This window comes from Phodopus roborovskii, unplaced genomic scaffold (assembly GCF_943737965.1).
Source record: "Phodopus roborovskii unplaced genomic scaffold, PHOROB, whole genome shotgun sequence".
NCBI classification, from domain to species: domain Eukaryota; kingdom Metazoa; phylum Chordata; class Mammalia; order Rodentia; family Cricetidae; genus Phodopus; species Phodopus roborovskii.
The window spans coordinates 10,854,108-10,869,776 of record NW_026126413.1 but is presented as its reverse complement, the minus strand read 5'-3'; the positions used below and the strand labels follow the sequence as shown (position 1 = coordinate 10,869,776).

Genomic DNA, 15,669 nt, shown 5'->3' with positions numbered 1-15,669 from the left:
GCAGGCAAAACATTTATACATATAAGTTAAAATAAAGCTTTAAAAAATTTTGGAGAAAATTAGTCTTCTACACCTAGAGAAGGTATCAATATTCATGGGAAAAAATAAAAAGATGGTTCCTACTGAATTTGAATGTATCTCCTCCCTGGGCTTTTTAACAGAGTTGTGTATCAGGCAAGCAATGTAATTTCATCCTTCATTATTCATTAAATCCCACAAGCAACTTCTCTCTAAGAAAGCAACTTAGGAGGTTTCTGTACACATTTTCTGCAAAGAGCATAAATGCTTTTGCAAGAAGAAAAGGAAAATGGGTACGCATTGTAGATGTTATGAGTGACATGGCCAGCTCGTGCCGGGGTTCAAATTGCAATTATTTAAAAATTTTGTGTCGTATTTTTCATTTTTTAATAGTTTCTATGTTTTTTGTCTTAAAATATTTATTGTATGTGTATGTGTGTTTTGCCTGTGTGTATGTCTTTAACCGTGTAGTGAATGTATGCAGTCCTCAGATATGTGCCTGGTGCTCTCAGAGGCCAGAGGAGGGCATCAGATCCCCTGGAACTGGAGTGACAGACAGTTGTGACTTGACATTGGTGCTGAGAATCAATCTCAGATCATCTGGAAGAGCAATCAGTACTTTTAACTGCTAAATTCTCTCTGGCCCCCACTTAAAAATTTTTCTTAAGTAATAGTTTTATTCGTTGAACATCCCACACGTTTATGTGGTGCATATTGATCACCATTGCCTTTGGGTCACTTTTATTGTTGTTGTTGTTGTTGTACTTTTCCAGATGGGGCTCATGTAGGCCAGGCTGGCCTCAAAGTCACCCATAGTTGAGGATAACGGGACCCCTGATTTTCTTGCCCTCGCCTCCCAAGTTCTGGGATTAAACCGCACAGAACTGGCTATAATTTTGAGTCATTTCATTTCAATTATTGTTTATTACATATAATATGAGTAATGGAAAACTTTTGGTGGAAATTGGGACAGGGAGGGTGGCCACCAGGGGGACAGATGAACTGAAGTAGTTTGTAGACAAATCCCAAGTTTTGTAACTAAACAGAATAGCAAAAGTCCACCCAAAGACTGTTCTGGAAGGGAAGGAAGCAGAAACAGGCGGATTCTGAGGCTGGGATTTCTCAACCTGCAAGACACAGACCTTCCAAGCCCCTCCTGGAAAGTTTGGTGGGAAGAAGAGGGAACTGGGGGACAATGGCAATTGATGGAACAGCTCCCATAAAGCAAGCAGGGGAAGGTGTAGGATGGGGTACTCTGTCAAGGACTCTGTTGTGGGTGTCAGGTGAAGATCTTGGTCGTGGCTGTAGTAATAACACAGAGAATGCCATCAGTAGTACTGTTCCCCCCACAACAACTAACAATTAGAACCAGTTAAGTGGCTTCCTGGTCTACTTATAGTAAAGTAAACGTTCCGAAGTGGTTACTGAGCTACAAATGCTCATAAAACTGCCCATTTTAATCACCCATGAATGGGACAGTGAAAACATGAGGGGACCCGAGCTAGGGCGCACGCGCGCGTGCGCACACACACACAAACACACACACATACACGCACACTCACACACTAACAACACACTCACTCATACACACACTCACACACTAACAACACACTCACTCATACACACACTCACACACTAACAACACACTCACTCATACACACACACTCACACACTAACAACACACTCACTCATACACACACTCACACACTAACAACACACTCACTCATACACACACTCACACACTAACAACACACTCACTCATACACACACACAACAGACACTCATACACATACTCATATACACTCACATACACTAACACACACACTAACACACACACTCACTCATACACACACACAACAGACACTCATACACATACTCATATACACTCACATACACTAACACACACACTAACACACACACTCACTCATACACACACACTCACACACTAACACATATACTCACACACTAACAACACACTCACTCATTCACATACACTCACACACTCATACACACACTCACACACTAACAACACATTCACTCATTCACACACACTCACATACACTAACACACACACACTCACACTAAAACACACACACACCACTATTTCACTATGCACAATCTGTACGAAGTTCTTGGGAATGCTGTATGTAATATGAAGGAAAAGAGATCTTCAAGGCTCTTGGACTTCTAGAAAGTCACTTTTGGGCCTGATTTTTGACAGATCCTATCATGGCCTGGGCTATAAAACAGATACTCCTGTGAGTGCTTCTCTTTTCTCTTTACATTTCAGGTTTTGGGTGGATGTGGGTAGCATTTCTCTATAACAAACTAATCTGACCTATGATTTGAAATAAAGGGCCTGGGGACAGAGAATATCCCAAGAAGGGTATTGCAGAGTTATTTGCATGAAAGTCAGGCTGCTTTTAATTCCTTTTGTTCATTGCAGTGAGGTTTGATGGTGGTTGTTGATGTTTTAAAAATAGTTTTGGTAGGAAAAAGCTGCTGGCCTAGGCATTTCGCTGAATGTTTATTATAAGGTCAGTGTGGATCTCTTGCTGAGTTCTGCCACTTTGTATTTGTGGCTTCCTTGTTTGGATAAAATTCTCCTTGAGGAATGTGGAGAAGAACCCACATTTTTCTTTAAATGAGACTACTGGAGTGTTTGTTGACAAACATTCATCCCATAAATCAAAAGAAAGACTATTTGGGGGATTTCGGTTAATAGAAACTGTATTCTGGAGGCTTAGAAAGCAGCTTTGCTGGAGGTATGAAATCTGTTTTGTAGTAGTTTCCTCCAATGAAAAGTCCCATGAAATTGTCAAGAGGTAGGATGCTGGCTGCTATCATGATGGGCCTAACATCCTTCATATTGTTTGTTCAAAGATGTAAGACAAAAAAGGAACTAAAAAGAATGGCATGGAAACCACTCAAGATTAGTTAGTAATCAATTCGTTGCTGTATTGTTCTAAATTTAGTTTACACAGCAGAATGGGAACTGTAGAGATTCTGATGCTGGCCCTAAGGTCCAGAAGCCTAGCTTGGTCATTCTAAAAGGAACATATACATCAAGACTGCAAAGCGCTCCAGCTTCTTCTTAGGTGGAGCCAAATGATGCTGGGATCAATGCCAACTTTCCTAACTTTCAGTACCTTTGCCACTGAGAAATGGAGTTGCAGTTTTATCTTCAGGGACTAAGAAAGGAGTGAGTGGAAGCGTGTTTATATTAGCTTTGCACACTCCCAGCAATCATCACCTGCGTGTGAGGACCTACGTATGTGTGTGTGTGTGTGTGTGTGTGTGTGTGTGTGTGTGTGTTTAGCATGGTGGAAATGTCATATGTGATTTGTTAGTTGATGATAAATGACACCTTGGGGTTGTTAAAAGCCATAGAAGTTTATAACACATTAAATAAACCTTAATGTAAACAAATTAACAAATATCAATGATGTGTGTCTTAGGGTTTCTATTACTGTGAAAAGGCACCACGACTGTGGCAACTCTTATAAAGAAAAACATTTAATTGGAGCTGCTTACAGTTTCAGAAGTTTAGTTCATTGTTGTAATAAGGTGGAGAGTATGATGTTGCACAAGTAGACATAGTCCTAGAGAAGGAGCCCACGTTCTACATCTGGACCAGCAGGCAGCAGGAAGACAGAGACACTGGGCATGGCTTGAGCATTTGAATCCTCAAAGCCCACTCCTAGTGACACACTTCCTCCAACAAGGATATGTGTATTCCAACAAGGCCACACTTCCTAACAGTGCTACTCCTGCTGGACTTTGAAATCTGTGAGCCTGTGGTGTCCATTCTTATTCAAACTACTACAGTGGGAGAGCCCAGTATGGAATGTAGAATGTCACAAAGGCAATTTAACTACACTAAAATGTATGAGACGAACTTACTGTAAGTATTATTAATTAGACAGGGTCTCATGTAGTAAAGCTACAAACTTGCTAGTGCAGATCAGGATGGCCTTGAACTTCTAACCTTCCTGCCTTTACTTTCCAAGTGCTGGGATTATAAGGATTATGCTACCATGATGTCTTATTTGGTACTGAAGGTCATACCCAGGCCTTCTTGCTTGCTAGCATATTCTATGAACAAAATTACTTTTCTAGTCCCTGAAACAAACTCATTTAAAGGGGACTAAATATCTTTGGAAACAAGTGATATCTGTAAGAATAAAATGCAAAAGCACATCTTTCATTGATAACATTTTTTTTTTTTTTTACAATTCGAATACTACTTTACAAATGTACTAGAATTGAATACTTATGTCAATGGATGATGGATGCCAGGTGTTTGTGGAGGCTTGAACATAAACACGAAGAGGGAGTAGACCTATCTGTATGATAGTGTCATAGGCCTTTTTGCCTGCTGTCCTGAACAAACTGAACATGCCTTGCAAAATAGAATTTGTAAGCAGTTGAATGTCATGAGGTGAGAACCCAAGACTCAGATCTGCTTCTTTGATAGGGTTTAAGATGCAAGTATTTATTATACATGTGTGTGTGTGTGTGTGTGTGTGATATATATATATGTCGCTGATGCTCATGATTTTTCTTGTAGCATGAGGTGCCTTTAAAATATGAATCAGACTCAAAGATTTGGTGTCCCTTTGGGAGATAAGAAAAATTCACAATTACTATTCATCAAATCCCATATTAATATTCTTTTGAAAAGATTTAGTCTCACCAAGGTCTTGAGGGAGGTGACCTGTTGTCCCTATAAAGAAAGAATGTGGAGGGGTATTTTCTCATAGATCCTTCAGAAAGCAGCAACTTGAAGGTGGCAGTATCTGCCTTGGATGATATGAACCTGGTGGAGCTGTTTGGCTCAGTAAAATCTTTGCTAATTAAAGGAAGCACAGGGAGGTGAAGTCACTTGCACACTACTGTAATGGTTGTGTATTAACTATTTACAAAGTGACTTAAATTCATTAAATTCTTCCAACTGCAGTAACGATCAGCCCATCAGACAAAGCAAAGAAATTTATCTTTTGAATATGAATGAGAAGTAAATAACAGCCTGAACTAATGTAAGTGCAGTTAAATTGACCAAATGGAGAGAGTGTGTGCATGAGAGAGAGAGAGAGAGAGAGAGAGAGAGAGAGAGAGAGGGAGAGAGAGGGAGGGATGGAGAGGGAGAGAGGGAGGGAGCGAAACAATGAGGGTAAATGACACACACATTTAAGGAGTCTTTGGAAGGCAAGACGTTGAGCTGACCTAAAAATAAAACAGGCTATGAAAGTAATATTTTCTACTTCACTTTCCATGTTACTGCAGGTCTGATGAGCGCAACTCATTCTGTTTCTTCAAAAACTATGGATAGATTAAGGCAAAAGAGGACTCTGGAAAGTCTCTAGATCGCAGAGCTATTTTTGCATGTGTTGCAGGCTCTTTTACTGTCAGAAAATTTCCATACAGTAACTGATCTGTGCTTTGTCAACAAGGATTGTATCTCTAGGAAAACAGATTAAGACAGACCTACTGTAGAAATGCCTGCACCCAGTTTCTCCATGCCTCTCTCCATCTGGATTTCTTAAGCTCTTCTGACCTACTATTATTACAAGTGATAGTCAAGGGAGGAACATCTGCTCCAGTAATTTGTTTTAAAAGATTTATTTTTATGTGTGTGTGCATGTGTGTGTGCAAGTTCATTCATATGTGTGTGTGGGTGCGCGTGCACACGTGCAACAGCGTGCATGTGCATGCTCATGTGAGTTTAGTGCAGGTTCCCTGAGACCAGAAGAGAATATTGGATCCAGTCGAGCTGCCTAGTGTGGGTTCTGGGAACTGAACTTAAATCCTCTATAAGTGCAGTAAACACTCTTAACTGCTGAGCCATCTCTCTAGCCCTTCCTGTAAATTCTGGGCTTATCTGTACCCATCTCCTAGTTCTGTGGCTCTAAAGTGTCACCGGACCTGAGACTCACCTGGGATGGGATGGTACTTCTTGTTCGTACAGGTTCCTGCACCACCGCTGGTGTAGAAATCCAGTTGTTTGATCATAGTGGACACGCTACCCCTTGTCTGCCTCACCCATGCTGACAATGCCTCTGAGGAAATCTTGGCCTGGACTGCTGCCTGTGCTGTTGAGGCCTGAGCATGTCACCACATTCTGGTCACTGTAAGCAAAACAAATTAGGGACCCAGCATGGGTGGCATGCTTGTTGCTTTTGCCATTTTCCAAAAATCCACAGCTCCCTCTTTTGCATATTACCAGGACAACATGAGTGTAGCATCCCCATGTCTTGGTGAAGTAAGGCACTAAAAAAGCCACCAGCAGTGACTGGGGATGAGGACACTAGTATTTCTAACAGCCTGGGGAGCTCGTAGAGAGACAGCATAGCTGAAGTAGGGTAGCAATGTCCTGATGGTGTCTCAGGGTATGTGAGGGCGCTCCCCTCTCTTCGGTCTAGAGACACCTTGGAAGCAGCTTGTGCCCACACAATGTTCAATGTTATTGGAAGCCTTAGGGAACTAGACATTATCATTACTGATAGATGATGTTCCTTCTACAAAGTCAGATACTTTTATTACATAAATATAACTATATTTTAAACGATTTTAAGAATCCTTGCGCTTTATCAAAATATATAGTTGTAGTCAGTAGATCCACAATTTTTTTTTTTACCTGCAGGTTGTGACCACTTGTATGTATGGCCCATTCATTTCACAAATGCCTACAAGGCCCAGGCATGCTCCTTGGCTCTGTACATGAGACTCCTACCTCCCCCAGCTAACCCCCATCAAACCTCTCTAACATTCCCCTCAAATTGATAGCCTCTTTTTATTTGATTATATTTGGTGTACACACACACACACACACACACACACACACACACACACACACACACATCTAATGTTTAAATCTTTATTTATGAGGGAGATACATATGTCATGGCTTACACGTGAAAGTCAGAGGACAACTTGCAGGAGTTAGTTCTCTCTTTCCATCATGTGGGTTTCAGGGATCAAACTCGGGTTGTTAGCCTTGAAGCCATCTCCCTGACCCCATTGTCTATTTTTATTATTATTATTATTATTATTAAGGATCATATAGATTAAAACTCTCCTGCAGGGTGGAATGGCTCCTCACGCTGTTTCCTTTAACTTGGCCGAGCATCCCAAGGCTTCACAAAACACAATAAACATAGGACTTCTTGGCATTCCTCCTGTGTGGAGTGCTTTGAGAGACGCCTGCCGGAAAGTCCTCTATAGATCTTATTTGGGCCACACATCTCTGTGTGCCTATAGAAGGAGGGAAAGCAGTGAGTGGCAGCTGTGATTTATGGGGAGGCAGCGTGGGCTTCCACTGAATGCTAATCACTGGAAAGCATGGAGGGGCAATTACAGGGACCCCCGGTTTGTGGCAAATGAGTCATTAGCATATTGAGATTGACTGAGAGTTTAGAACTGAGCTAGCATCGCCTGCACCCTTACGACTGACTGCTAAACTTGGTGACAGTTCAGGGAAGAAATAAACAAACTACAGTAGTAAACAGTATTAAGTGTTAAAAAACAGTAGTAAGTGACTTTGGGTGGTTGTAATCCACTGAGCACCATTGCACGAGGAGTTGAAAGAATCTGATCACTTTAGGACTAAAAGGACCAGCCTGTTAAATAAACTATCAGTTACGCCCTCAAGCCTGCCCAAGCTGCTGATGGTATGGCTTCTCTGGAGGTGTGGACCTGGAGCAGACTGGCTTGTGTTTGTTGGGGACCTGACTCTACACAGGCAAACAGCCCAGCATAGCTTTCCTGAGAAACGATTTCCTAGCTCTCAGCAAAACAGGCTCCTGCCTTAGGAAGCTTTTCCTGAATCCACAGGCAGGCGGCGTTATTTCTCCTCTGGGCTCCTTCCTTCTTCTTTTCCATATCTAGCCACAAGAAGAGGGGAGTTAATGATTCATTTGCTCCCTGGTGACCTTTTGAATAACTGGACTGCAATGTATCAGCCAGACTCTAGGTCCCCCGCTCTCCCCCTCCGGCTTCTCTGGTTTGGCTTTAATATTTACAGCCTCCTTGTTGGTCTACATGCCTGAACGCCCGAAGGAAGCAAAACATTTATTGCCTCTCCCTGGCTGAGTTTGGAGCTGTTTCACCCAGCCCCATTCCCGCCTTTGACATCACGGGGAGGCTCCTGGCTGGGCACGGTCTGCCTGCTCTCCTCTGCCTCAGCTGATCCCTTCACCCAAACAAACAATGGATTCTGACTCCGACTCACCATTCAACTACTCCTGGCCTTCCTTCCCCAAGATGAAGATTCGGCGCAGGGCATCCAAGAAAGGTAGATAGATCATGGTGCCCTTTGTGTGCCCAGAGCCAAACCCCAGCACTTCCGGCACCCTTACCTCTCGGTCCTGCATTTCCCTGCCTGCTTGCAAGTGAAGTTCGTGTTTTCACATGTCTTTCTAGAGCTCTTGCTGCGCAAACACTGTGTGTGTGTGTGTGTGTGTGTGTGTATACTTCCCAGGCATACTCACTTCCTCCTTCTGTTCCTTCTACTTTAAAAATCGACCTAAGTGTCCTATCCATACTTTAAAGAGAATGCAGGGGTCAGTACAAGGTAAATGTTTGGGTTAAGAGTTCCCTTGGAGTTACCTTGACAATAGAGTCCTGTTGATTTAAACATGTCTAGACTTCGTAAAGTTTAAAGAGAACTCGTGCTTGCTACTTACTTGATTCTATTTTACTTTTTAATGTTTTGGAGTTAATTCCTTAAGGAAAATTTGCTCCTAAGAGGTCTTGTCTAATGATTTTTGTAGTTGTTAGAAGGAAAGGGTTTGGTTTCAACAAGAAAGTCTCCAGAGAACCCAGAGACCAATTGTGTTTACCTCGAGTAGTAACAAGTAAGCTCTGTCAACCAGAAGGAAGAAGGGCCTGGAATCCCTGGTGAATGGTGGAAGGGACTTGCCTGATTTATTCCCTCTTCTTGGGCCCTCACTGTAGTGTGAACTTGGCAACCAAAGGGAAAGTTCTGGGGGATGTGCACGGAGAAGAGACTCTCCCATCCTGGACTGGGCATCAGAGGTGGTTGGTCATTGTTGCCTTCTGAGGCTTAAAAGCTGGAGAGGTAGTGGCAGCCCTTCCCTTGTCTTATGAGCGACTTGCATGGCCGTGCCTTTAACGCCTGGAAAGAACATGGAAGATGGCTGGTTTAGGGGCATGTCTCCTGATGTTCCTGTCTTCTGAAGCTTGCAGATTCTGTGCAGCAGTGATGTCCCTGAGGTACTCTGTGTTTCCACAGGAGGATGGACTCCAGCAGGAGTCCATGTACCTGGTTGGCTTAAGGATATTTTTTTTTTTCCAACTTTCTAGGATAAAATAAAGGTGTTTGTTTGTTTGCCTTTTAGCTGGAATTAAAGCAGTTTTAGGAATAAGATGAGTTGGACATGAGGCCTCAGCCCAACACCTTTTCTAGGCTGGTCCACTTGCTATCCTTGAAATGCACCTATCAAATAAATACCTTAATATCTAGTGTTTAATAGTACTCTCGCTGTCTTGTCTTAGAACCAATTTCTTCTTTATTTTGTACCCAAGAAAAGGGCTCTTTTTATTTTACACAATTTTATTGATTTTGTAGATTTAAGGAAAGGATTTTAAAATGTCAGTGGTAAAGTCTGTCTCCCTTTAAAGGTGCAGTTCATATATTAAAGGGCATAGTGTATTGTCTTAAAATGATTCTGGGAAAAATACAGGTGCAGGAGAGCAGTTACTTGCATGTAAACGTGAGCCCATATGCAGATGGAAAATGGAGGAAAACCTTAACGAAAGGTAAATCTGGACAAAGCATATGTGGGGGTCTTTGTGTTATTTCTAATTTTTTCAGATCTTTAGTGATTTGGAATTATTATCAAACAGTAAGTTTTTACAAAGCGTAACATATTTCCAAGAAGGTATGTGGAGGTCCTAAGAATGGAGGGTGCATTTTTAGTTGTGGTGTGCTGGGAGTGTAGCAAGATCAGGTTACTTCAATTCTGAGTTTATGTTGTCCATACGACCTACTGGATGCCTGTACTTTGGGGGCTGGGACTGCAAGTAGGGAGCAACCTGGGAGGGAAGGGATTATGATAGGAAGCCAGGGAGAACCTTGAGAGGCCACTGGGGTGGTAGGAAGGCATGAATCACACTCTCCCTTTAAATGCAAATTTGGAGCACTGCCAGCCTGAGCCAGAGCAGAAAGTCATAGCAAAGCTATGTATAAATTAAACCTGGTTCAAGTGAAAGCAAGTACCTGGGTAGGAAAATGATTAACTCCTTGCCACCAGTGAGCAAAAGACAAGCGAGGATGAAGTCGATGGGGCAGCATGGGGATTTTTAGACTACATAGCACACGCCTTCCTTGATTAAGTGATGAGGACTGAGCTGTGAAGAATGTGATTGGTCCTATTGTACTATCAGCTGGACAGAATCCCAGACCTATAAGCCCTTAGAGACCCTAGAGGGCTATGGAGATGAGCCAGGCCAGCCATCTTACCTCCAAACGAAGGAGATGAAGCTCAGAGAGACTCAGCAAAGAAATGATCAAATACATCCAACAAGTATCTCTGCAGTGACAGATGCTAACCGCCTGCATCGCACATTGCCCAGGGTGCAGGCACACCAGTTCCTCCCCTCCACCATTCAATAGCAAAACAATAACAATAACAACAACATAAGAAATCTGACAAGGTCTCTAAATGTACTCTTTGATGGCTTGAATTTGCCATGTTGACCAGGCTGGCTTTGAACTCAGAGGTCTACCAGTTCTCTGCCTCATAAGTGCTGGGATTAAAGGAGTGTGCCACCACACCTGGCCCAATAATCTGATTTTTTAGTGTAGTAGCCACTTTGTGAAGAACTCTTTTGTCTTTGAACGGGCGATACCGTTGTTGTGTGTCTTCAACAGTAAGAATATCTCTTCATTCTCTCCACCTGTCCTGTGTGTGTGTGTGTGTGTGTGCGTGCGCGCACGCGCGCGTGCTAATGCCAATGCCAAAAGTCAACTTCCAACATTGTTCATTAAGAGCTATCCACAATTTCTGAGATAAGGCTTCTCCCTGGGATCTGGGGTTTACAGTTAAGTTAGGCTAGCTGTTAAGTAAGCCCCAAGGATCCACCTGTCTCTATTTTTCCATGCTGGCTGCCACCATACTTTTTTTTTTTAACTTGGGGGGTTGGACTCAGGTCCTCATGCTCTATAGCAAGCATTGGACCAGCCGAGTTGTCTCCCTGGCTCCCCTCCCTTTCCTTCTAATCATCAGCAAAGTCATTCTCTCTCCCCAGAGCTCCAGCCACCTTGAAAGTCTTGAAGGAGGATCTTAGAGCTTTGAGTTTATGGTCTATTAAACAGAGTCTCTGGTATTTATTAAGATATATGTTCTAGTCTCTACTGTTGGTTCTCTGTCTTCACCCTCTTTGCCTGTATTTGCTTCCCTTGGAGGCCCTTTCCTGTTCCTGTTTTCTGTTCTTTGATAGATGCTCAACACATCCACACTTCTAGCTTGCTTAGGGAGTGATGTGAAGTTTCAACAGGGGTTTTTAATAATGAGAAAACCCACCAAACAGTATTTTAACTCAGTGCTTGCTTTTTCTCCTGCTTTCAGAGAAGGAGACTATGTCACTGTTCTTTGGAATGATGGCTGTCTCCAGGAAGGGGTCATGGGATCAGTTAAATCCAAGTTGCCCAACAAGAGACCTGGGGAGGCCATCCTCAGAAGCCATCTTTCGTCATCTCATGGGCAGCCTTTTGGAGCCCAGTGGTTACTAATTGGAGTAGGTCAGAACCCATGACCGTTCTGCTTCAAGGGCTGTAGGAATGCCTGGATTTTTGTTTTGCTGGCTTCAGTAGGCAATTCAGCTAAGAAATTTAATGTTTGTTAATCAAAGATTAATCATAAAAAACCCCACAGAGATCGGATCTAACATAAGCTTGCCATCATTATCATTCAATCTTGAAAGTATATACTTTAATATAAGTCATCGGACCCTCAGAAATGTCGACACATTCTTCCCTTCCTGAATTTTGCCCACTCATTCAGCATCTCCTATTCTCTCCTCCCCAGATCATAGCAGGTCCCTCTCCAAAGAGGTAGAATATAATGAGGTGCCATTTTTCTCTTACTGTGAGCAAAGCCTCCACAGTTCCAAAGGAGCCAGTACAAACTAGAAAGCTTGACAACCCTGAAAAGCTTGGATAACAGAATTTTGCAGTCATAGTCCAACTAAATGGTACTATGTGCTGCTTTACAAATTGTTATTGAACTATAATGGATGCTTGCCATAGAGAATATATGTTTTTTGTTTGTTGGTTTGTTTTTTGAGACAAGGTTTCTCTGTGTGTAGTCCTGACTGTCCTGGAACTCGCTCTGTAGACCAGGCTGGCCTCAAACTCACAGAAACCCACCTGCCTCTGCCTCCCAAATGTTGTGATCTAATGCATGCATAGCCACCTCTTGGTGGAATATATGATTCTTAAAATAACTCTGTATAAGGAGATTATCTGTTTTATAAAGTGACAAAGTAAGGCTTAGAGAGTGTTGTCATTTGGGTATGGCTTGTGTTAGTTAAGGGCTCATACGCTGACAGTTTGACTCCTAGCATAGTGATGTTGAGACTTAAATGAAGTAAGGTCCAACAAAAGTCATTATGTCACAAAAGGCCCTTCACTTGGAAGGGATTAAGGGAGTTCTTTTGGGAACCCTTGTTGGTTCTTGAGAAGATTGTTATGAAACAGCAAGACTGGCCCTTGCCAGTCTTACATGGGATGTCTCCCTTGACAAACTTATGCTTTGATGCTATTGCCATTGTGTGACGTAATGAAGGAGCCCTCATAAGAGTCAATGCTTTACTGTTTCCTGAACTGTGAGCTACACAGAACCCTTTCAATTTAAAAGTTACCTAGCTTCACATATTTTGTGATAACTATAGAAAACAGAGTGTTTCAAAGTTGATCCCCAAAGTATCCTAGGAAATGCAGAGACCCGTAACTATTTCAGTTAGGAAAGGGAATGAATAGAATAACAACAGGAATGAAGTGAACGAAGTGTTTTCTACACATCTTGTCACATTAGAAAAAAGAGGGAGACCCTGCATGTTAGATGTGATGTCATCTTCGTTTATTAGTCGGGGACTCTGAGGCAAGGGAAGAAGAAATGAGTTTCTCAGCTTTGGGGCCAGTAGTAACAAAACTAACCCTAGAATACAGACACCAGACATGCAATGGTTTTGTGCTTCCCAGTATGTGTGCCACCTGCTGGTCAGGCTAATGGATGGAGGCCTACAAGGACTTGCCACCATAGGTGGAAAGGTGCCACTGTATGGCACTACTTCAGCTCATCCTTCCCCTTTGTGAACCTTTGTCTAGGAAGAGAGGTAGCAGGGACAGCTTTAGAAGTTTTTGATGCAAGAGGCCTTGCAGCCCCCCATCCCCAGGCATGGTCCTTGTACATACCCATGGCTTGGGCCTGGAGACTGGTGGATAGGGGTCTGGAAGTAGGAAAATGGAAACCATGAAGGACTGTGTCTTAGGGTTTCTATTGCTGTGAAGAGACACCACGACCACAGCAACTCTTATAAAGGAAAGCATTTAATTGGGGCTGGCTCACAGGTTCAGAAGTTTAACCCCTCATCTTCATGGTGGGGAACATGGCAGCACATAGGGAGACCTGGTGCTGGAGAAGGGGCTGAGAGTTGTACATCTGGACCAGCTTAGGCATTTGAAACCCCAAAGCCCACTCCCAGTGACACCTCTTCCAGCAAAGCCACACCTACTCTGGCAAGGCCACACCTACTCCAGCAAGGCCACACCTACTCCAGCAAGGCCATACTTACTTCAGCAAGGCCACAACTACTCCAGCAAAGCTACTCCCTAAGCATTCAAATATGAATCTATGGGGGTCATTCTTATTCAACCCACCACAGGGTGAGCATGCTAGGAAACCCACTTCTTCTAGATGGAGAGAGATACAGACAGAATGATGAAGTATACCAGGAGTGGAGATAACAGGGTTCTGCTTGCCCTTCTGTGCTGGGATATTGCTGTATTTATTACTCAGTCTGGTCCTGAACTCTGGAGCTCAAATCATCCTCCTGTCTCAGCCTCCCAGGAGGACTACAGACATGCGACACCATGCTTGCCTTGTTTGGTTTTGGAATAAGTTCGTTTAATATTTGAAAAGACAGGTATCTGATTTGAAAAGTAACTCGATTTGCAGTTAGAAGTATGAAATAGATATTACAGAAGTTTAGTGATAATTGTTAAAGGCAAATAACTTTAGCTTCATGAGCTTTCTTCCTTTTCATGAAGTTTCATGGAATAGATTGTGTGTGTGTGTGTGTGTGTGTGTGTGTGTGTGTGTGTGTGTGTGTTTAATCTAGAGATTTACAAGGGAATGAAATTAATAGGTCATTTTAGGAAGCCCTAAGAAGTCAAATCTTGGGGGCTTAGAGGTTAAGAGCACTAACTGCTCTTTCAGAAGATTGGGGTTCAATTCCTAGCACACACATGGCAGGTATCTGTAACTTCAAAATCTGACACCCTCACACAGACATACTTGGAGAGCAAACACCAATGGACACAAAATAAAAATTTAAAAAGAAGACAAACCTTCCCCTTAAGGTGACATAACTCAATAAGGCATCTTTGCTCTCAGTGAGCTTAGTTTTACAGAGAGCCCAGAAGTATCTCTCTGTCACGAAGGAGAGGCAGACAAACATAGCTAACATAGCTTCATACTCCCCTTAATTGAACAAATACTTTTTTTAAGTGACACCCCCCCCATCTCTGTAGGGGGAAAGGAAACAGTATTACAGTTTATTGTCTTCATGTTTGGGGGACTTCTCCCTAAGTCCCACAGGAGAGACTGGTACAACTTTTCACGTCAAAGAAGAGACATACTGGCTGGAGATGTAGTTCCGTGGGGGTGGGGAGGTGCTTGCCCAGCATATGTAAGGCATATGCTTGTTCAGTCCCCGGCCCTGACCCAAAACAAAACAAAAATTGAAAAGCTGTAGGAAGGTAAGGTGGAAGGCATCGTGAAGGAATGACACTCAGTAGCCTGTGGTGAACTGATGGGGCTTGAACAGGCAGGGTGGTCCCAAGTAGATATGCAGAGTCAAACCTACACTGAGCAGAATAAAGTGATAGAAAAGGGCCCAGTGGTGTGGACTGCTGAGTCATGGGGACATGGAAATGTTGTGTAACACTGAGTGTCTCCCTGGCCTGCCTGCTTATCTGTATCTGTCTGCTTGGCGCCTTCCCCTTTGCTGAAGAGCATTCATGTGAGGGTGTGCCCTCTGAGGTACACTGAGACGGGGATGCCACCCAGATGAGACCAACCAGAGTGTTCCCCCTGTCACAGTGATAGGCCCATGATGGGCACATCACCCAGACATAGCCAATCAGAATCATTCCTTTGGGGTTTGGAGGGAAATGCCTTTTTTCTCGGGTAGCATCTCTAGAAAGGTTGGTGGTGAAGCCATTAGCTATAGGAAACTAGTCTGTAGTCAGAGGAATGCAAACAGAAGAAATGACAAAGTCCTGTGAGGCTCTGTGCCTTTGTCCTGGCCTCTGAGGTCCTGTAGTTGCCTACTTTCCTACTCAGGCTTTGGCTATTAAATTCATTCAGTTCCATGAATTACCATGAATTGCGGTCTCCTCAGTCC

The 15,669-nt window shown here is 43.1% G+C and overlaps 1 protein-coding gene across 3 annotated transcripts in view; it reads left to right on the top strand.

The window, feature by feature from the left end:
• The window catches only part of Arhgef28 (Rho guanine nucleotide exchange factor 28), a 286,411-nt gene that overhangs the window by 163,072 nt on the left and 107,670 nt on the right, over positions 1-15,669 (top strand). Inside the window, exon 1 of one of the 3 annotated variants that reach the window (XM_051183019.1) lies at positions 8,070-8,311. The exons of the other annotated variants lie outside the window; for them this stretch is intronic. Within the exon in view, the coding sequence (XP_051038976.1) occupies positions 8,227-8,311 (85 nt within the window). The 5' untranslated portion in view covers positions 8,070-8,226. Of the gene's footprint in view, positions 1-8,069; positions 8,312-15,669 lie in introns of those variants that run through there. 3 annotated transcript variants of the gene reach the window in all.